At 33.1% G+C, this 23626-nt stretch overlaps 1 protein-coding gene across 2 annotated transcripts in view; it reads left to right on the top strand.

Annotated features, from left to right (window-relative positions):
• Positions 1-22303, top strand: part of PLOD2 (procollagen-lysine,2-oxoglutarate 5-dioxygenase 2) — a 110796-nt gene extending 88493 nt beyond the window's left edge. Inside the window, exons 10-20 of one of the 2 annotated variants that reach the window (XM_049628696.1) lie at positions 17-138; positions 5587-5691; positions 10869-10994; positions 13304-13445; positions 14600-14662; positions 15661-15774; positions 18316-18381; positions 19446-19550; positions 20691-20837; positions 20948-21073; positions 21241-22303. In XM_049628696.1, coding sequence (XP_049484653.1) covers positions 17-138; positions 5587-5691; positions 10869-10994; positions 13304-13445; positions 14600-14662; positions 15661-15774; positions 18316-18381; positions 19446-19550; positions 20691-20837; positions 20948-21073; positions 21241-21396 — 1272 coding nt within the window. In that variant the 3' untranslated portion in view covers positions 21397-22303. The remainder of the gene's footprint in view (positions 1-16; positions 139-5586; positions 5692-10868; positions 10995-13303; positions 13446-14599; positions 14663-15660; positions 15775-18315; positions 18382-19445; positions 19551-20690; positions 20838-20947; positions 21074-21240) is intronic. The other variant, XM_049628697.1, reaches the window with a different exon arrangement.
• Positions 22304-23626: the final 1323 nt, after the last annotated feature.

Genomic DNA, 23626 nt, shown 5'->3' on the forward strand with positions numbered 1-23626 from the left:
TTAAAATATGTTACAGGAAGTTTATCATGAAAAGGACATCAAGGTATTTTTTGATAAAGCTAAACATGAAATCAGTACTATAAAAATAGTAGGACCAGAAGAAAACCTAAGTCAAGCTGAAGCCAGAAACATGGGAATGTATGTTTTTTTGTTTTCTGTTTTCCTAATAAATCCCTATGCCTACTCCTTTTATAGGCTGGTCAGTAATCACCTGTTTCTCTATCTCTACTACCAAACTTGATAGCAAGGACCAGACTATGACTTTCTTGTTCTTTGCTATATTTCCAGTGGCTAGCATAATGCTTGGTATATAACAGATGGTTATAATGTATGCTTGTCAAATGAATGAATAAATGATGAATAATGAATGAATGGAAATAAATGAGAAATAGTCTGCCCTCAAGGAGCCCACAGTTTAGTGGACATTAACGATACAGGTGCAATTACCTTTAACAAAAGTGAATGGAAGAAGTAATTCAGGATGTAAAGTACTAAGAAAAGGAAAAGGAGAAATTACTTTCAACAGGCAAAATTGGTGAAGATAACTTTAAAGAAGACAGCATTGCAGTGAGCCCTTAATAAAATATTAACTACCATATTAGATGATGATGATAGTATTCAGATGATAGTAACTACTATATATGAGTAATTAATTCGTATGATAGTAACTACTATATATGAGTGCTTATACTGTGTGAGGCATTGTGGTAAATACCTTGCATGTAGTATCTTATTTATTCCTTTCAATAACCTATGAATTGGTTCTTTTTATTTTCAGTCTCTAGACAAGGAAACAGAGAGGTTAAATATGTTAAGCAAGTCTGCCCAGCCAGCTAGTGGAGGAGCTAGAAATCTTCATGGGCAGGAACTGTGTCCCATTTTTCTTTAAGTCTCAGTGCCTAGCACAGGGCCTGGCACAAAGTAGTAATTCATCAGCAGTAATCAAATTAAACTACCAAGAGCTAATGTACAGCATGATGATTATAGCTCATAATTCTGTATCACATAGTTGAATGCTGCTGAGAAAGTAGATCTAAAATGACCTCACAACGAAAGAGAAATGGTTACTGTGTGACGGGATGTAGGTCATAGCTAAGGCTATGGTCGTAATCATTTTGCAATATATAAAAGTATCAAATCAACACATTGTCTGCCTTATGCTTATACAATGATAAGTGTCCATTATATCTCAATAAACCTAGAAAAAAACGAAACAGAACAGAAAGTTTTCAAATGAAACAATGGGAAGACAGAATTTGAAAAAGCTGAAAAGCAATCCTTGACTGTGATAGGGTCAGAAACAGGCCATGTTCTTTTTTATTTATTTTTAAATTTTTAAAATTTTTTATATTTTAATAATTTAATTTAATTTAATTTAATTTAATTTTATTAAATTTATTGTCAAATTAGTTTCCATACAACACCCAGTGCTCATCCCAAAAGATGCCCTCTTCAATGCCCATCACCTACCCTCCCCACCCTCCCACCCCCCATCAACCCTCAGTTTGTTCTCAGTTTTTAAGAGTCTCTTATGCTTTGGCTCTCTCTCTCACTCTAACCTCTTTTTTTTTCTTTCTTTTCCTTCCCCTCCCCCATGGGTTTCTGTTAAGTTTCTCAGGATCCACATAAGAGTGAAAACATGGTATCTGTCTTTCTCTGTATGGCTTATTTCACTTAGCATCACACTCTCCAGTTCCATCCACGTTGCTACAAAAGGCCATATTTCATTCTTTCTCACTGCCACGTAGTACTCCATTGTGTATATAAACCACAATTCCTTTATCCATTCATCAGTTGATGGACATTTAGGCTCTTTCCATAATTTGGCTATTGTTGAGAGTGCTGCTATAAACATTGGGGTACAAGTGCCCCTATGCATCAGTACTCCTGTATCCCTTGGGTAAATTCCTAGCAGTGCTACTGCTGGGTCATAGGGTAGGTCTATTTTTATTTTTTTTGAGGAACCTCCACACTGTTTTCCAGAGCGGCTGCACCAATTTGCATTCCCACCAACAGTGCAAGAGGGTTCCCGTTTCTCCACATCCTCTCTAGCATGTATAGTCTCCTGATTTGTTCATTTTGGCCACTCTGACTGGCGTGAGGTCATATCTGAGTGTGGTTTTGATTTGTATTTCCCTGATAAGGAGCGACGTTGAGCATCTTTTCATGTGCCTGTTGGCCATCTGGATGTCTTCTTTAGAGAAGTGTCTATTCATGTTTTCTGCCCATTTCTTCACTGGGTTATTTGTTTTTCGGGTGTGGAGTTTGGTGAGCTCTTTATAGATTTTGGATACTAGCCCTTTGTCCTATATGTCATTTGCAAATATCCTTTCCCATTCCATCGGTTGCCTTTTAGTTTTGTTGATTGTTTCCTTTGCTGTGCAGAAGTTTTTATCTTCATGAGGTCCCAGTAGTTCATTTTTGCTTTTAATTCCCTTGCCTTTGGGGATGTGTCAAGTAAGAAATGTATGTTTTAATCAATTTACGTTAAACAATTTCTACTAAAGAAGCTTAAAGGAAAACAACTTTTCTTCAAAATTAGTATCCTAAACTTGGGTGTCTCGACTGTCTTGTGTGCATGTCTGTTTGCGTATGTTCATGAGCACACCTCGAATGTTAGACTCTATCTGTGTTTGTGTGTATTTATGTGTAAAAGCCAATGGATATCACATATAGAGAGAGATGGAAAGATATATTATGGGTAAGGGTCAACATATTTAATCAGACTATTATCTGGACTTTAGATCAAGATTTTTAAAATTACTCAGACAGGTCCTCCTGGCTGGATCAGTCAGAAGAGTATGTGACCCCTGATCTCTGGGTTGTGAGTTACATCCCCACATTGGGGGTAGAGATTAATTAAAATAAGAAATAAAAAAGTGATTCAGACAAATGAATAGTATGACTGATAGAACAGTGATTTAGATGTTGACTCTCTGAAGGTTTGCGTGGTAAAAGTGTGTGTTTCAGACTGAAAAGGGTATTCCTCCTTTCTAGTCACCGAATGATCTAGATAATACTATAACCCCCAGAAGAAATTTTTTAGGTCCTTTGTTTAGCCCCTTTAATACTGCAGACTGCAATTTTACTAGTAAAATTCTGATAATAATAAAAACAATGATTTCTCCATGAATGTTGATTGGATATGCCAGCAGTGGGTTAAGTCCTGCTGAGAAAAAGGTGAATGAGTTATGGTGACTTCTCATCTTGTGCTGTGGAAGCTCAGAGCTCAGAGTGCTGGATAGTGCCTGATGTGGGAGTAAAGGGATAGGCAGGAAAGCAAGCCTCAGAAAGACCAAACTGATGGTTTCATAGTTTATTCACTGGAGAATATCCTTGGATCCAAATTCAGAACTTATTTTTATTTATTTATTTTTTTAAATATACTCTGTTGTGTCTGGCTTCTTTGGCTCAGCACAGTGTTCTCTCATTCACTCATGTCATTGTAGTTATTAGCAGTTCATTCCTTTTCATCGCTAACTAATATTCTATCATATGAATATACCACAAGTGCATTTTCCACTTGCTTGTTGCTAGACATTAGGTCATGTCCAGTTTAGAGCCATTTGAATAAGATTGTTAATGAAGATTCCTTATAAGAGGTGTATATGTGTATGTGGACCTATTTGGCTTTAGTATGTTTTAGGAAAATATGAAGGAGTAGACTAGGACATAGGGTTAGAGTAGATGTATGTTTAATTTTATAAGAAACGACTGAATAGTCCTCCAAGATAGTTGTACCATCGTACGCACCTGGTAGCAGTGTAACAGACCTCTGTCTGCTCCACGTTTGTCAACAGTTGATATTGCCCATCTTTTTTATTTTAGCCACTTTATTGTGTATCTTATTGTAATTGTAATTTAATTCCCTGAAGACTAATTCATATGTCTTCATTTGTGGAGTATCTATTTAAATCTTTTTGTGCATTTTCATTTACATTGGGTTGTCTTTTTTGTTATTAATTTGTAGGAGTTCATTATATAATCTGTCTAGAAGAGGGTTGTATGTGTGTGTGTCTATGTGTACGATGTTTTGTGAATATGCGTTTCATTCTGTGGCTTGGTCTTTTAATTTCTTAGTGCTGTCTTTTGATGAGAAGAAATGTGAATTTCAATAAAATTCCATTTCTCTCTTTTTTTCTTTTATGCTTTGTGCTTATTGAATTTATTTTCTATTTAAGAGGTCTTTCTTATTCCAATGTCATGAAACTGTTCTTTGGAATTTTTCTTTTATAAGCTTTATTGTTTTAGCATTTATGTTTAAGATGTTTCAATCTACAGTTCATTCTGAATATATTTTTGTGTTTGGAGTGAAGTAGAGATCAAATTTTATTCTTTACAAATGAAATTCCAGTTGTTTCAACACCCTTTTTTTATTTTAAGGTTTTTCTTTTCCTATTTAGTTGACTTGGCTTTGTCAAAAATCAATTAGCTGAATATTTATGAGTGACTGTGAACTCTTTTTTCTGTTTCATTGATCTTAGACCAATGGCACACTTTATTACCAGGGATTTATATTAATCTTGAAATCAAGTAGTAAACTTCCTTCAATTTTTTTTCTAAAATAATTTTGGCTGTTTTGTTTTTATTTTATTTATTTCATTTATTTGAGATATAATTGACTTATAACATACTAGCTTTAGATGTACTACATAATGATTCAATATTTGTATACACTGTGAAATGATGACCACCATAAGTCTGTAGTTACCATCCGTCACCATACATAGTTACAAAATTTAAAGAAAATTTTCTCTAATTTTTGCACAATTTTAGCAAAGTTTCATGTCTGCTGTCCTATATGACAGTTGCTTAGAAACAAATGTGGTATAAGGATACATACTGACAGTAGCAGAAAGTGAGGACTAGGATTAACAGTGAAGGAGAAGAGCTTGAAAGCAGAGGGCCCCAAATATAAAAACCATAATACTTGAAAGCATTTCGCGTGTATAACAAGTAGCTCCTTCTTTGTTGTTCCTGATAATAATGCTACAGACACTACCAAGAAGAACATATATCATAGTCCATGACCCCTGATAATAAGCAGGGGAGTAGATATCTTAGAATTCCATGCAAATCAAGATTAAAAATTATTGATTCCTAAAGAGTTATACATTTGTATCTCCAAATATACTTAAAATTAAGTTGTTGGATAAGCAAGATTTTGCACTGTGTGTGTGTGTGTGTGTGTGTGTGTGCGCGTGCGTGTGCAAAAAGCATTTTGATTTGTGGAAAAAGTTGTTGATAAATACATGGAGATAAATTGTGTTTCCTTTTCAGAGAGGACTAAATACTAAATTCTAAATTGTCATTCTGACTGGATATTTTATGTCTTAAATCTTTTAGTGGCTTGAAAATGTATTTCACTTAACCTAAAATTTTTGGTGTTGATTTACATATGAATATGTATGTTGACAAACTATTTTGCAATTTAAGACAATATTTATCCCTTTGGATATTGTCTAACTATTTTAATTAGAAAAAAATATGTGAGAGAAACTTTATTTTATGTATAAGCTTTATGTTGACATTTTCTAACCAGCAAATATATATTTTATCTAATTACTATTTCCTTTTCAATGTTAGGGATTTTTGCCGTCAGGATGAAAGCTGTGATTATTATTTCAGTATCGATGCAGATGTTGTTTTGACAAATCCAAGGACCTTAAAAATTTTGATTGAACAAAACAGGTACTACATAAAATTCATGTCAATTTATTTAAAATGGCAATCATTTTCTGTGTCTATGTGGGCACACTATACTTATCTGTGTTTAGTGAATTGAGGGGAATCACATGAAGTTATTTTCTATACCTTATAACTTTCAATTCTGATTAGTTTTCTTTTAAAGGAGTCAAAAAGAAAACAACCTGATGAAAATTAGAAGTATTTAATATTAGTTACAATCACAAACGCAATGTTTATCAGTTATAGTTGGACTATTTTTCGGTTTAAAGCTAGATGGAATTATGATCTATTTGGAAAATTTGGAATTTTTTTTCTCTGTAGGTATTTTTAAATTAGAATTCATAAAACCTACGATCTTTTGAAAAGTTATTGCAAACAGAGATCTAAGTTCTTAGAATTTGAAAAAAAATTTCAGAGATCTGTGATTTTATTTAGTATTGAACTAATAATTATTACTCAGCAGTACCTATTTTTATTTACTGAAGTATGAAAAAGACACCATCTTTAACAGCTTATAGTGATATTAATCATTATTTATTATATTACCCCTATTCCTATTAATACTTATTAATCCTCTTATCAGTAGCATAGCATACCTTTAATATGTGCTCATTAAATGACCTGTATTGTTTTTAAGTGTGTTTATATATATTAACACAGTATGTGCTTATTAAATGACCAGTATTGTTTTTAAGTATGTTTGTATATATGAACACAATTAGCAAATAGAATGGCTAACAGTGAAATGTTAGAATTACTGTTTTTATTTTGCTTAGTAAAATATATAAGAAATCTGTTATGCTCTTCTAACCTACTCTATATGTAATATAATTTGCCAATTTGAGAATTTAGTTATTACTTCAAAATCCAAGATCTCTTAGTATTAATCTCTATATACAGCCCCACTGTATATCTAGCAATAGATGTTTATCTATCTAAGATAACTATCTATAAGTTACAAGTAATTTTCAAAACGTATGAATAAGGATTTGGAAATAAGGCAAGGAAAAGCATTTAGGTTATCCTAGAGATAAGGGAAGGGCTATAGTTGTAATTTGTAACTCTTAAAACCTAGTGGAATTCAGTAATATTATCTTGAATTTGTAGTGTTAATTGCCTCTTACTTTGACTTAAATTCAATATTGTGGAATGCACATTTTCAAAATAATCTTTGTATGTTCTTACTATATGACACTTTTGTAGGTACTTACTATTCTTTTAGTGAACTATTTAATGAATTTATACTATGGATTAAACATATATCCCCTTTAATGTTAACCTAATGTTTTAAACCTTGTAACAAATAAAATTACCTCATAAGTAACTCAGCTGCCATCTGGGGCCATTGTTCTTGAAGTGCCAGTAAAACTCAGGATATTTCTCCAATTCCATAAATTTCTGTTACCGATCAAAGGTTTTGGTTCGTATGACATTTGTGGTTCTTGCTCCTGTATCCAAACATGTGATTTTCAGAAAAAATTCACATCTACCAAAAATGTTGTGAGATTTAGTAGACTGAAGGTTAGAGGGACGGGGATGGGTCACATCTTAGGGCATGTGGCTTTCTAGCATCTCATCAGCTCTTTTCCCTTTCCTCTTCCTATCTCTGCCATTTACTGCCTTGCTCCAAATTTTATTCCTTCAGTAATATTGTGTAATTCAGCATCCCCTAGCTGCTATCCTGATACAGGAGTCCCCATTATCCACAGAGGATATGTTCCAAGACCCCAGTGGATTCCTGAAACTGCAGATAGTACCAATCGCTATGCATACTATGTTTTTTCCTATATACACATACCTACGCAAAAATTTAATTTCTAAATCAGTCACAGTAAGAGATTAATGACCGCAATAAAATAGAACAATTATAACAAAATGCTGTAATAAAAATAACATACGTGAATGATGTCTCTCTCTCTCAAAATATCTTCCTGTTCTGTACTCACCCTTCTTGTGATGATGTGAGATGATAAAATGCCAGCGCATGAGATGAAGTGAGGTGAATGACGCAGGCAGTGTGATGTAGTGTTAGGCTTCTATTGATCTGATGATTCACCGTAAGGAGTATCATCTGCTTCTGGACCATGGTTGACCCCAGGATAATTGAAACCATGGAAAGTGAAACCATGGGTAAGGGGGCCTACTGTATTTCAATACTCAAAAATATTGAGGCACACTGCAGACAGAGTTTGATTTCCATTTCTTTGCCCAGCCTTCTTTGGGAGGCAGCTGGGATTATAAATTACAAGATTTTTTAAATATATATTTGATCTGGTCAGTTATTACCTTTGAATTATTTCTTTTTTTTACCATTGAATTATTTCTTAAATCAACATAATATATGTTCTTAAATCAACACAATATATCTAATATTGTAAATATTCTAAACAAAACAGAATATAAGTGTTTTTGGTTAACATTTCATTTTAAAAGGAACCAGGAAAAATAAACCAAGATAACCATTTTGTATGATATGTCTTTATAGACTGTGTTTCACTTTTCTGTGGGTAAGAGAAAGGGCACACCTGGTCTTCTCAAGACTGGAGTGTTATGAAATAGTTTTTTTTGTTGAGAATACCTGGTTCATAAACTTCCTCATGGAGGCGTTGTGTGAGGTTTTCTTTTTTTTCTTTTTTCCTTTTTTTAAATTTAAATGTTAACGTAAAGTGCAATATTGGTTTCAGGAGTAGAATTTAGTGATTCATTACTTATGTACAACACCAACTGCTCATCCCAACAAGTGCCCTCCTTAGTACCCATCACCCATCTAGCCCATTTCCCACCCACCTCCCTCCATCAACCCATTGGTGTTTCTCCATCATTAAGAGTCTCTTGTGGTTTGCTTTTGTCTTCTTACCCCTACCCTTCCCATACGTTCATCTGTTTTGTTTCTTAAATTCTACATATGAGTGAAATCATGTATTATTTATCTTTCTCTGACTTATTTCACTTAGCACAATACACTCTAGCTCCATCCCCATCGTTGCAAATGCCAAGATTTCATTTTTTTGATGGCTGAGTAATATTCCATTCTTTTTTTAAATTTTAAATATATTTTAAAGTTTATTTATTTTGACAGAGAGAGAAAGCACAAGCAGGGGAGGGGCAGAGAGAGAGGGAGAGAATTTCAAGCAGGTTCCTTGCTGTCAACTCAAAGCCTGATGCAGGGCTCGATCTCATGAAGTGTAAGATCATGACCTGAGCTGAAATCAAGAGTCAGATGCTTAACCAACTGAGACACACAGGTACCCCAGTAATATTCCATTCTCACACCATACACAAAAATAAATGCAAAATGGCTTATGAAAGACCTCAGCGTGAGACAGGAAACAATCAAATCCTAGAGGAGAACACAGCCACCAACTTCTTTGACCTTGGCCCCAGCAACTTCTTACTAGACACGTTGCCAAAGACAAGGGAAACAAAAGCAAATATGACCTATTGGGACCTTATCAACATAAAAAGCTTCTGCACCGTGAAGGAAACAATCCACAAAACGAGAAGGTAGCCTATGGAATGGGAAAAGATATTTGCAAACGACATATCTGATAAAGGGTTAGTGTCCAAAATCTGTAAAGAACTTACCAAACTAAACTCCTGAATAGCAAACAACTCAGTTAAGAAATGGGCATAACACATGAATAGACACTTTTCCAAAGAAGACATCTAGATGGCTAACAGACATAGGAAAAGATGCTCAGTATCACTCATTTTCAGGGAACTACAAATAAACCACAATGATATATGACCTCTCACCTGTCAGAATGGCTAAAATCAATAACACAAGAAACAATAGGTGTTGACAAGGATGGGGACGAAGGGAAACCCTCTTACTGTTGGTGGGAATGCAACCTGGTGCAGCCACTGTCAAGAACAGTATGGAGGTTTCTAAATAAACTAAAAATAAAACTACTCTATGATCCAGCAATTGCACTCTTAGTTATTCATCCAAAGGACACAAAAGTACAGATTCGAAGGGTGCATACAGCACAATGTTTATAGCAGCATTATCAACAATAGCCAAACTATGGAGAGAGTCCAAATATCCATCAACTGTTGAATGGATAAAGACGTGTGAGATTTTGGTAAAAACTGACACCACCAGGGGTGCTTGGGTGGCTTCGTCAGTTAAGCTTCCACCTGACTCTTGGTTTTGGCTCAGGTCATGATCTCACATTTCTTGAGATACAGCCTCACGTCAGGGTCTGCACTGATAGCGCAGAGCCTGCTTGGGATTTTCTCTCTACCTCTCTCTCTCTGTCCTTCCCCTTTGTGCACCCTCTCTCTGTCTCTCAAAATAAACTTAAAAAAAGAATGGCCATGACTATAGTTCATTTCATTTTAAAAGTAATTGTAGAGCAGCCTCAGATTTTGTTACCTCATTTGGAAAGTGTTAACACATTATAAACTAGATTTTCCTAAGAAAAATATGACTTATTTTGAATTTATAATATGTGCTTTTCTCAAAGGGACTACTTTTCTGGTAGGTAGTCAGATTGAGTGCTATGGCAATTACCACCTGTTTTATTTTTTACAGTAGTTGAAGAACCAGAAGAATGTTCAGTGTTCCCAGGCGAGCACAACCCATTTCATAAGTTATAAAAAAAAATTAAAAAAGAAACGTACTTTAAAGTGATTCAGGACTTAACTTTAGGAAAACTGGCATATTTATAAAAATCTAAGCTCATCTTTATTCATTTTTTCATTCAACAAATATTTATTGAATAATTAAATACACCAGGGACTGTTATGTCTTCTCAATGACGGTGAAAATATTTGATTTCATTTAGCGTAATTTCTGAACTACTTAACATAATTAAATAATGGAAGTAGTTTGACTTATTTTAAAAGTCGTTTTTAGACTTTCATTAGCATTTTCAATTTTTCTTTTTTGTTACTTGTTTTAAGAAAATTAGTGTGCTTAAGAAAAAGTGGAAAGAAATTCTCGTTTTTCTTTTATTTTTTTCTTCATTTCTTATTCATTTTTATTTAATTTTTAGTTAGTTAACTTACAGTTCAATATTGGTTTCAGGAGTAGAATTCAGTGTTTTGGACTTACTATGTGTGTATTAAGTGAACTTTAGTGTTTTGGTGTCATGCTAAGCCCAAAACACACAATTCAGTGGTAACTTAAGTATAAATAATTTCTTGGATTTGCTTTTCTCTCACGCTGTCTTTAGAAAGATCATTGCCCCTCTTGTAACTCGTCATGGAAAACTGTGGTCCAACTTCTGGGGAGCTTTGAGTCCTGATGGATACTATGCTCGATCGGAAGATTATGTAGATATTGTTCAAGGGAATAGAATGTAAGTTACTTGATCTATTCTTTTACTGTAAAAGTGCCATAATCTCAAAATGTGGTCTTGTTAACATCACCTGAATTTTTATTCCTCTTTACTTTGTGATTAATGGAAATTTGAAAACCTGGAATCCTGAAATACTAGTGTAAAATTAATATTAAAAGAATCTGTTTTTGAAATTCTAAATCTTCACAGGAACAAACTTACTGCTGTGGGAAATGTAGGAGACACTACATGGCTAATAGGGGCAGCCAGAGATAGCTGTAGGAGGAGGAGTAGTATTTAGTTCGAAGTTTAGAAAAGGAATTTTGTTTAGCTGATTTTTCTAGCACCCAGGATGAAAATTGTTTTGATAGCTTTTAAAATTTACAAGTAAACCAACAAAAACAATACCAAAGGCCATAACTTTCCCACATTTCCTACTGCAAGAGTTTTGTGTGAAATAGGTAGTATTCTACTTTAAAGATCACTTTCTTCACTAATACCTCGTTTCCATTTCTAGAGTTTGAAAAGAATATGCTTGCTACAAAGTGTGTGCATGATTGATACCTGTTTCAGAGACAACAGTTGGTATTTTTTAGACTAAAAAATATCACAAATGTAATAGTGTGGTTTTGCTAAGGTAATATAGAGAGGCATGTTATCTTTTATTTTTTCTACAGATGATGGACCAGAGGCCATCTTAACTGAGTGTTAAGGGCTTTGCCTAATTTCTCAGATGCATCCACCCACTTAATAGCGAAAACATTCTTTAATGAGTAAATATACGTGCCCCTAAATTTAGAGTAAAAAACCCCACACATTTATTGTTGAACAGTTGAGTATGAAAAAGATGTTTCGCTTGTGAAAATAGTAATACATTTGAATAATACAAATATGATAAAAGCTTTTGTTAGCTGCTGTTAAGGAGCATGATAGCTGAGAAAACACTATTCAGATCATATACTATTGTTTCAAAGTACTTTTATTGTCTCTCTGAGGATTTGTATAGACCAAATGCCTGATACTGTCTGTGGGTATAGCAGAAATAAGGGCTCACAGAAGTGGAATAGTGAATTTATGTTTCATTTAAGTTGCTTTAGGCACTGGTGATATTTTGTGCAGCTTCCTGTCACTGTCGTTTAAAGTGTAAGAAAAAGAATATGGGAGAGGCTTTTGATCTAGTTAATACAAGAATGCACTTCATGGCCAAAAGCTACATGAAGGAATGACATCTTATGACACGTACACGTGTAAGGGTGTGTGTGTGTGTGTGTGTGTGTGTGTGTGTGTGTGTGTTTCTTCAAAACTGAGACACTGCCTACTCCGCCAGTGATAAATTTCTGAAATCAGATGACACATTGTATATTTTTATGGCTGTCTCCTTTGAGGCTCATCTAGCAAGACTAAGTGAAATCATATTCCTTTTAATATCTAACTACATTTCCTTGGTCAAGATCTTTCCTTTTTGTTCTCTAAAAGCAACAGGCATATGCCTTCAGGCGAAACCTTACTTGCTGTTCTTAGGAAATGAGTCATGTTCAGAATGAGAAGACAAATGTGGGGAAGAATAAAGGACAAAATAGTGTCTCTCAACACTCATGTACTTCTAGATATATTTTTTCTTATCTTCTCTTTCTACAGAAATTTGAGTTGGCTTAGTGAATTTCAAGAGAATATATTTTAGGAAAATTTTCGGTTGTATTCAGTGTTGTGCTGGTGAATGTGTAACAACTGGGTCTTGGGGTTGAGGGATGCCCTGATTTGTAGTGTTTGCCAGTTTCTGTGATATAAATGCCCCTGCCATGGCTGATTTCAAGCTTCCAACATGAAGTCACTGAGTCTAGACTTGGGAAGTGAAGCTAAGTGTTCTGGGAGCCAGTGTGAGCTGGTTGTAGTACACCATAGGGTGTGTGTGTGTGTGTGTGTGTGTGTGTGATTATTTTTGCTATCACTCTGCTTGATCCTAAGTGGAAATACTTTCTGTGTTATACTCTAACAATGACATGAAGGATTATAGTCAAAATGCTAAACAGATAATAGTCTTAAAGTGAAGTTTATATAAGGAGTTAGTATTTATCAAATAAACATGTAGTGTGTAACAAGTAATGTCATAGATGTGTGTGTGTATATTTTAAATATCATAAAATGTGTTTGCATTTGCATGTAATTTGATTCAGTAATTTATATATACAAAATTTAAAAACATACAGGGCACTTATTTTAAAAACATAAAAATAAACCTTTAAATATATATATATATATATATATATATATATATTTTTTTTTTTTTTTTTAATTTCTGGTATTTTGGAATGTTTTGTCTTTACTTTCAGAGGGATATGGAATGTCCCATACATGGCTAACGTGTACTTAATTAAGGGAAAGACGCTCCGATCAGAGATGAATGAAAGGAACTATTTTGTTCGTGATAAATTGGATCCTGATATGGCTCTGTGCCGAAATGCTAGAGAAATGGTAGGGTATACAATGATGGCTTGCTTGAATGTTCTTATAAAGTGGCCTGCTTTACCAGTTGATGTGTCATTGTTTTGATGCTCTTTTTCTTTCTAATTTGTAAGTACTAGCCAATTTTTTTGGTTCTGTGTTGAAAAAACTGGGAGCAGTTATAGAGCATAATTTGTGACCATTTGTCTGTAGAAACAGTTTGAAAAATGTTAGCTTTGGTGCTTAGGCTAAGTCATAAACAACAAAAAGATTTCAGTCACAAACATGGATTTGTTGCAAATCAGCTTTGCATTTCTAAGAAATCATGTTTACTTTCATTCAAAATTTTATAGTGGAAACCTGACCTAGTTAAATTAATTAGATAAGTCTGGGTGAAACAATCCTTTACACATTTAAGAAGAACACACTTTTGTTCTGAAATCAATGTCTCCATTATTTTGTTGTTACAAACTGCACACTGCTCAAAAGGCGCTCCTCACCACTATACTAGGAGAAGGACTGAGTTAAGGAGTGTATTTGATCTGTGTGAAAAGTAACGATACATTGTTTTTCTACAAATACACTTTCATTGTAGAATTTTAATGATCGTGGAAAATAGTTTGTTTTTCAAAATGTGTAAATGTTGTAAAGCCTGTTTGTATAGTTTTCTGTTTTAGAAATGATTGGGTTATTTTATTCAAATTTATATATACAAATGTGATTTTGGAAAAAATCAGAAAAGTTGGCAAGTATTTTTTTCTAGTTTAATAAGGCATGTATTGTTGGAGTGTATGTGTTTTTCCTACAAGCCTGTGTGCATTGTTATATCGAGTATCTTCAGTACTTGTGATTATAACTTGTGCTCATCTTTTGCTAATTTGACTCAACAGCGCGTCCTGGAATGGCCTGTCTTACACATTTTCCCCTTTGTCTTAATTTTGTGTCTAATGAAAACTCTACTAAGGAATGAGCTTGGATTTATGTTTGACCAAAAAAAAAAAAAAAATTGGGCTGGAGTTGTTTCTCTGTGTGCACTATAAGCTTTGCTTGTTATGCATGTTGTCTATGAAGGACATTTCAGAATGTCAGCTTTTGATCAAGGGCTGCTAATTTTATTTACCTAAGAATACCTGAGAGAGTATGGGTGTGCAGGTCAACTTACCCAATGCTTCTCTTCATTTTAGACTTTACAAAGGGAAAAAGACTCCCCTACTCCGGAAACATTCCAAATGCTCAGCCCCCCAAAGGTGTTATTTTTATTTATTTTTATTTATTTTTGTTTGTTTAATTAATACTAGATATGGTATATTGCCTAGCAGTAAAGTTTCTTTAACAGTCTTCTTTCCATTTAGCATGGTAAAATGTTGGTATTCATTGGTTCTTAATTAGTGTATGTGTATGTATATTTTGTGTGCTGGGGATGGGCATCGTGTGATATTAAATTCTTAGTTCTTCAGGCTGATGTACATTTTATGGTTGACAGATGAGAAAGTTAAACCCAAATCTCTTTCGCTGGTTTTTCTAGTTTTTTAAAGGGAGAGAAGAAATAGGTGTAAGTATAAAGTATATCTTGATTAAAATGAGATCTGGGTACCCTTCATCATTATTTTTTTTTTATTAATAACTAACTCTTTTACCATTAAAACAGGTACAAAAAGAAACAACCTTACCATGGTGGTTTTTGCCAAGTTTATTTCGTTTAAGGCAAGGATACGAGACTGATTTTCTTTAGCTGCCTTTAATGAACAAATAATTTCTGTGTTCAGTTTTTAAACATCAGGACAATAAGAGAATGAAATAGTCTGATGTAAAAATACTGACATTTGAAATCTTGTTTAAAAATGTGACATCTTCTTTGAAAGGGAAAGAAGCCGAAAGAGGTACAATTCATTGCACTTGGTGTCTCAAAAATATTTCTGCTTTCAAACAGGAATTGTTTTTCCCCTGATGTCTACATCTAGGATCAATGAGAAAGGGACAAAAACAGTCATTCTTCCTCTTCTTTTTTTCAGTTGAGTGTCAGTGCTATCAATTAGTTTTGTGTGGTGCCTGAATTTATAATTAATAAAAGTTTTATCTCTTTTATTTTAAATCATGCATGTTTTTATATGAGAAATAAAATGCATGTTCAGGAATGAGATATAAAAGTTGAAATTAATATCTCCTATATATTTTTCCTATGGTTAAGTTTATTTTCTTGTACTTTCCTCTAAGATTGTTAATACTGTTATTCTTTGGCACATAGGGTGTGTTTATGTACATTTCTAATAGACATGAATTTGGAAGACTTTTATCAACTGCTAATTACAATACTTCACATTATAACAATGACCTCTGGCAGATTTTTGAAAATCCTGTGGTATGTACTTCATACTCAACTTCATTTATTTCTTATTTTCAGATGTAAATCAGTTGGGTTAATAACACGAAAATGTGATAAGAAGCTTTAAAAAGTTAAAGTTTAAAAAACAGTTTAAAAATATAATCAATTGTAGCTTTCAAAAATAATATAATTTAGTATAATAATATTAATTATAATTAATATTCTGTTAATTATAATAATTTAATATAATAAATATTTTTAAAAGCTACAATTGATTATATTTCTTGACCAAGAATTTTTAAAATATAGATGTATATTATGCATGGGGAAAGGAATGATCAGTTTCTCTTAATATTTCTATTTTATATATTCAAAAGCATCATCAGATTTTTAATTGTAATTTCAGAAAAACTGTTTACAAGTAGCTCAAGAAGAGAATTCAAGGAGTTAGTTTGAGAAAATACATTTTATTTTATCTTATTTTTTATAACAATTTTTTGAATGTACACCAAAGACAGCCAGAGAAAATTGCAGAGTAAGTGGATTCAGCATGTATAGAAAGTCTTAAATTGAGGAAACTATTTCCTTCTAAACTCTAAAATTATTTCTTATCTTAAAGATTTGAATCCTCAAGGAATTCATTCCTTTTTTGTCTTGCTATTCTCTTCAGTCAAATTGGAATGCTTATTCCAGGGAAAATACTCTCTTTGGTATTCATCTCTGGAATGCTGTTTACAGCTTTCCCCTTGTCAATAGTAAAAGTTTTAAATTACAAAGACTCAATCCACCTGATCAGAATTGCCTTTTATTTCGTAGGGGTAGTTGACAGCCAGGAATAGTAAATTCAAAGTCTCTGAAGACTCTGTTGAATAGAAAAATAACATTTTTTGACATTTTTGTATGTTAAAGGATTTTTGTTTCATTTAAGCTACATATCTTCATCTTTCACAAGAGTGTAATTAAAAAGAGGTTTTTTAAGTGGTGAGGGTGGAATTACATATTTTACTTTGGCGCTGAGCCTCTTGGTTATTTTGAGGAATAGAATTATTATATTTGTTGGGTAATATTAGCTCCTGAAAAAATGTCCCAAATTATATCCTGAATTGTAGACATTTGTGTCAGGATTCATAACTTTGGAGAATATGAAATGAAAACATCAGAAGTAAGTAGGAACTGCTTTTCTTTCCATGGCTTTGTTTTGTTTTTGGTAGATTACCCTGATCAATGCGCCTCATGAGGGATGTCCCATAGCAAAATATTCAACCATTGTCCTATTATCAGAACTTCTAAAAAATTAGTCAAGTAAGAGTTTGTTAAATGATATTTGAAAGGTGGCCTAAAATGAGACGTTAATGCCTTAATGTGAGATCTTAGGAATTTTTTTTTTAATTTCAAAAAATCGATAATGATGCATAAAAAATACTTAAAGATTCTGAAATGTTATAAATGATTTTTTCTAATTTCCTCCATATTCTGAAATCAGAGAACTAATCAGTATTAAAGGGATTAATGAGATAATAGAATAATTTGATTCTTACAATTATATACGAAGTATAAATGAAATTTATTTAAAGAATTTGAAGATAACCTTGGTTCTTTCATATGATCTACATATAAGCAGAGATGTGCAAAATCTAAGAATGGCATACACATTATCAGGGTTTCTCTGAAATATGGCTTAAAAGATGTATTTCAGACAAATATTTTTTGAAACATATTTTGATTGGAATTATTTTGAGTCTATACCTCAAGCCTTCCCTTCTGGTTCCCCATGTTTATACTTTGTAAAGAGAAAATTAAGAATTTTGTTAAACATGTCTAAATATAAGAGATTTTTTTTTTTGATACGAAATGTCTCCACATTTTCATTTATACTCTCTAAATATGTGATTTTTAAATTAAACACTTGACTCAGGAAGAGAATTCCTTAGCTGATACTGACACAACTTGAGATACCTTAGTATGTGGTTTATGTATCAGAGCTTAGTCAAAGAAGAATCAGACTCCTGAGTTAGCATGAAGACAAGTTTTCTCTTAATGTATGGTTCTATACCTTAATTTCAGTAACTAAAAGAAATGAAAGTATTAGTAATCCATGATCATTCTTTGATACATAATAAAAACAGAAGTGAATAGAGAAAATTTAAATACATTTTAAAATATCATAACTATTTTAGAGTAATTCACTCTCAAAGTCCTGTATATATAAGACCCTAGTTGATTAATTTGCTTATTTTTACTAATATTTGTTAGGATTTTGTTCTTTACCATTAACTTTTAAGCCCATATTTACCTATCCCTGTGTTTATGCATAGAATACAGCATACAAATTTTAAAATCCTGAGGTCTAAAAATTCATAAATAAAAATTTCATGTTTCATAGAATGATGTGAACATATAGAGTCAGACAAAGTTTAACAAGCATAACCTGTGGTTTCTGAAAATTCCTTTTTTGTCCAATACACTAGTCATTTATAAATTGAGCAATTTCTAAAATGCATACACTTTATATTTTCTATTATTTATTAAAAGGTATTTGCTTTTGATTTGTGCAATTGATTTTTTTTTTTTTGATAGGACTGGAAAGAAAAATATATAAACCGGGATTATTCAAAGATTTTCACTGAAAATATAGTTGAACAGGTTTGTATTAATAATTTCAATGATGTGTAGAGTACTTTTGCTATGTTTTCCAGAAGGGAACAATATTAATGCAATATTGCTTTATCAGAGGTGTTGTGAAAGTGGAGAAGCCATCTTGTAGATAAAAATCATGTGGCTTAATTAACCTTAAGGATCATATAGTTGTAAAAATATAGAACATGAAGATCAACCATAATTTTAAGATCATTCCCTTTTTTGGCCATACTTTCAAATGTTATAGCTGTCCCAAACCACTAAAAGTAAGGAACCTTTGGCAAATCTCTGAGGTAGCCCTCATTTAATAAAAGTGTATCTTTGCAAGAAATTGATCTTTAAGAGTCTCTTCTCAAACATGTCTTTTAAAAAATGAACTCTGTTTTAGGTTAGTGTTCCAAACTGTTGCTAATACCTTATTTCAGAGAATGTAAGGCATCTTTGATTCTGAGATGCTCTGTTATTTTGTGTACTGTAAGAAATGACCAGAATACTGCCAATTAAACTATAACATAACGTTTTCTACTCATTTAGAATTTTTAATTTTATACATATTGGAAGAGCTATTTTAGACTTATCAAGGTATAGATGTTATCATATGTTGTAGGGCACTGTATGCATAATAATTTCCGTTTCAATGGCAAATCATAGTGTACATTATTTAAAAAAAATTTTAAAGGGCAAGTCAACTCAGGTGCAACACCAGGTAAATGCACACATGTACATCCACACACACTGATATATACATACACACAAGGTGAAACTATGAAAATTTGATCAAGTATACATACACTGTAGCATTACAGCTACATCATAGTGGTTGCCTGGTCAAATGTGAGTCCAAGATATGTCTTGATTTTACAGATGTGAAAATGCAAAAAGGAAAAAGTCTTAGCATTTAAAAAAAATTAACATTTGTAACAGTTATGTCAATAATATTGGGCAAACCTCTTAAAAAGGCATCTAAGTGAGATGAGTATTGAGTATTCCATCCAGTTACTTTTGCAATCTATTTATTAGTTAAAAGACACAAAATATTATTCTCTTAATGATGATCCCTTGTTTTATAGCCTTGTCCCGATGTCTTTTGGTTTCCCATCTTTTCTGAAAAAGCCTGTGATGAATTGGTGGAAGAAATGGAGCATTATGGCCAGTGGTCTGGGGGGAAACATCATGTGAGTTGTACTTTCACACAAAGAACTATCATGTGTATGTTGGATAGGAGGCGGGGGGTGGATATTTTGAGAATTTAGAGGAGATTTGTCTGTTTTGTCAGATATCTCTGACTTATGTACCTCAACGCAGGGGCTAGCCAAGGCTGTCAAGAGAACTCTGGTTGCATTTAATCCATCTGGCCTCAGTTTCTCATTTATGTATACAATTACACTGGATAGTTTCTAAAGGTCAGTGTCTCCAGGCTGGAATGGTAAGAAAATATATGCCTATTGTGTGCTATTAACTCTTCTCCAAGGCCACTTTTTATTCTCTGTGTTTTCACAGTGAGCTGTAGTGACAAAGTTTACCAAGACAAAGTTTATCTGGTTCACTGCCAAAGCTTTTTCTTGTGTGTAAACGTTGGAAGAAGAAATCTGTTTGAACGCCATTGGTGTAATTCAGTACTGAATTTACATTCAGTGTCAAAGACTTGGCAGGAAGTATTACTGTTGGTGGTTCAATGTGTTTCTTTTCCTCTGAGAATTTGCACATGCCTGCTCCTTAACAATACCAAGGAATTCTAGAATTCTCTAATATTACTGCCTCTGCTCAACTTCATACCCCAGCTAGTTAGCCGAAGTTCAAAGTATGAGAAGGAACCTGAAGCCAGCAGGTTGTAGGATAATAAAAAGCAATCATGGAAGGATTTGAGGTGTCATAAAATTGAAGTGGGGAACATAGCAGGGAAGGCCTGTTTTCAGTGATAGGGGATCCAAAGAGCAGACTGGCAGAATCTTTATCCATCAAGTATCTAAGACTGCCTGAAGGGTTACTGTAAAAAACTAATTTTTTTAGAGGGCATAGGAAGGCTTTGGAAATAAGTTTTATTTACTTGATAGTCAGACCTCAAATGTATATTAGTAAGTAAGAAAGGAGTCCACTGACCCTGCAATACTTTGCTTCATCATTGATACATTTGCAAAGCCATGTTATCTAAGTTATTTTGATAGTTTTGCAATTAAAGCAGATGGTACACCATAATTGAACAACTGTTATTTTTATTGTCTATTATGATCTTGTGGTTGAAACAAATTCCAAGGTAATATAAATGTGAATTGCATGTGGACCACGCTTTATGACATCATTAATGCTGTTTCTAGGATAGCCGTATATCTGGTGGTTATGAAAATGTCCCAACTGATGATATCCACATGAAGCAAATTGATCTGGAGAATGTATGGCTTCATTTTATCCGGGAGTTTATTGCACCCGTTACACTGAAGGTCTTTGCAGGTTATTATACGAAGGTAGTTATGCTCCCATTCCTCCCGTCTACCTCCTACTAGTTTTTACACAAACGTGCTATTTTATATTTTTATTAATAAGCAAATCCATTGGTTTACTTTGCTTTTTTTAGGGGTTTGCACTATTGAATTTTGTAGTAAAATACTCCCCTGAAAGGCAACGCTCTCTTCGCCCTCATCATGACGCTTCTACATTTACCATCAACATTGCACTCAATAACGTGGGAGAAGATTTTCAAGTAATTATGGCTTTTATTTTTTTACATTTCTTAAAAGAAATATGTCATTATGATAAGGTTTTTGCCTTATTTTTTAAAAATTCTGCTCAGAGGGCATAATTTGAATTTTGTCACCGATTAGAAATTAAACAATAAGCTGATACATTTATTTGTTCCATCTCTTCTAGGGAGGCGGATGCAAATTTCTGAGGTACAACTGCTCTATTGAATCACCCAGAAAAGGCTGGAGCTTCATGCATCCAGGGAGACTCACACATTTGCATGAAGGACTTCCTGTTAAAAATGGAACGAGATACATTGCAGTGTCATTTATAGACCCCTAAGTTATTTACTTTTCATAGAAATGAATTTTTCTTTTGGAATGGATGAACATGTCTTTGGAGTTGTGCTTGAGAAGATGAAAGGAATATTTAAATAACTTCAACAGAACAACTTCACTTTGGGCCAAACGTTTGAAAAACTTTTTGTAAAAAATTGTTTGATATTTCATAATGTCTGCTCTGAGCCTTAAAACACAGATTGAAGAAGAAAAGAAAAAAAGTAAAAGCAAATATTTATTTCTATGCCTTTTGTCTCTGAGAATATTGGCAACTTTCTGATTTCGTGTTTCATTTGATCAGATACTCAGCTACAAATGTACAAGTGACAAGTGAGACTAATAATATTTTATTATTAAGAAAGCTCGGGAAGAATGTTATTTATCAACATGTAGACAAAATGAATATAAATGAATATTGACAATTTTTGAATCATTGGAAAACTGGAGTCATAACTGAATTTGTATACAACTAATTGTGTAAGTACTTTTTTGATGACCTATGCAGGTACCTTTTCTAGTGGTTACTGAAGGAATACAGAGAACAATAAATATCACACAATGTTTTTCCTCAAGACACTTAGTATAAAACACAAATGAGGTACAGAGCCAGTTGAAAACATTTCTGTTTATATTGTTGAACAGAGTTTTTTTTGGTTACATTTATATTACAAATCCAGCCCTCTATTCCTTCAGATGAATTTTCCAAGGTGGATTATATTGAGTCGGTATTAGATTTAGGAAAGCTTTCAAAGCTTTCCGTTATTGAAAGTATATCAGGTATCAACCTAAGATCAGCAAGTGTCTTTAAGTCAAAACAGACTTTTGATTTTAATTCTAGAAAATAATGAGGAAAAGAAAATTTCATGAGATTAGTAGTAGCATTTTATGATTTAAAAAAAAAAAACTTTGTTAAGTACTTGAATTATATATCAGGAAAATAAAGTTGGTGAGCCTTTCTTCTTCTCCTCGCCCTTTGTCTCCCTCCTATTCTTTTTTAGAGAGTTATTCACCTTTGTGTCTTCCCAGCCTAGTTCCCATTTTATCCTCCTTCTTACTTTTTTGATTACCTTTTCTTGATCCCATTTAAAAAAAATTCCCCAGCACAAAAAAATTTGTGTCTTGAGTTCTCACCATTTTTCTGAGTGCAGTTTAAATATACTTATTGTAGCTACTGTTTTTAATTTAAAGGTTAAACTTGAAAAAAAAGTTCTAAGTCATGGTGCCAAAATTCATTTTTCTAACACCATGTGTTAGAAACTTATGAAAAATAAAGTAATTTAAAATAAGTTTCTCTTGGTCTCTTTATTATTGGTGATTTATCTTTAGAAGAGAATATATGATGGGGTATCCAAATATCTGGATATAACAGGCTATGATTTTTCATTTTGCTTGGTACATTTACTGATATTATAATAACTTAATGAAAACTCTACTTATTGAATTATGAATTGAATTGTAATTATCTTCAATCTGAAAATGATTAGAGATTGACGTAGTTATTTTACAAGTGACGAAATAGAGACAAAACATATATTCAATATATCTGTTCTGTGGTGTTTTTCAAGTGCCTACTATGGGCCATGAACTGTTCCAGGCACTGAGGAAATAGATAATATAAATATTATAATATTTAACCAAGATAATATAATAACAAAGATAATATAAATACTGGAAGATGGACCGAGGAAATAAGGCAGTTGGGTTCTACCTCTTTTCTTTGGTGGCACTTAATACTCAAAGTAAATTCCTACAGTCCATAAACTTTGTTGAAGAGACATGTTAGTAATTCTTTCTGAATTACATTACTGTACTTCAGGGATAGTATTCTAAATATGTAACAACTGGTATGGATGCCAGCCAATCAGAGCAGATTCTGGTTACAAAAAACAGAATCTACCGGTGCAAACCAGCTTAATATCCCTTGTGATACACTTCAGAAGAAAGACATCTACAAGATCCTGTTTCTTTTTAGTTGTTGTATACATGAACGGCAACTATAGTAACTTTTAATTTCGTGCCATGTTTTCAGAAATTGGACCAAGGCAGTCAACTGAGCATTTTCTATCTTCCCTCTTATCTCAGGTTTCATGAAATGATATGAAATGTACTTTTAAAAAGAACAATTCATAATCAGGGAAGATGTGAAAAATTCTCCCAAGTAGGTCAGAAAATTTGAAAGATACAGGAAATAGGCAGGATTGGTTGGATCCGGAAAACTGTCACTTGAAGCACAC

Source organism: Panthera uncia, chromosome C2 (genome assembly GCF_023721935.1).
Source record: "Panthera uncia isolate 11264 chromosome C2, Puncia_PCG_1.0, whole genome shotgun sequence".
NCBI lineage: Eukaryota > Metazoa > Chordata > Mammalia > Carnivora > Felidae > Panthera > Panthera uncia.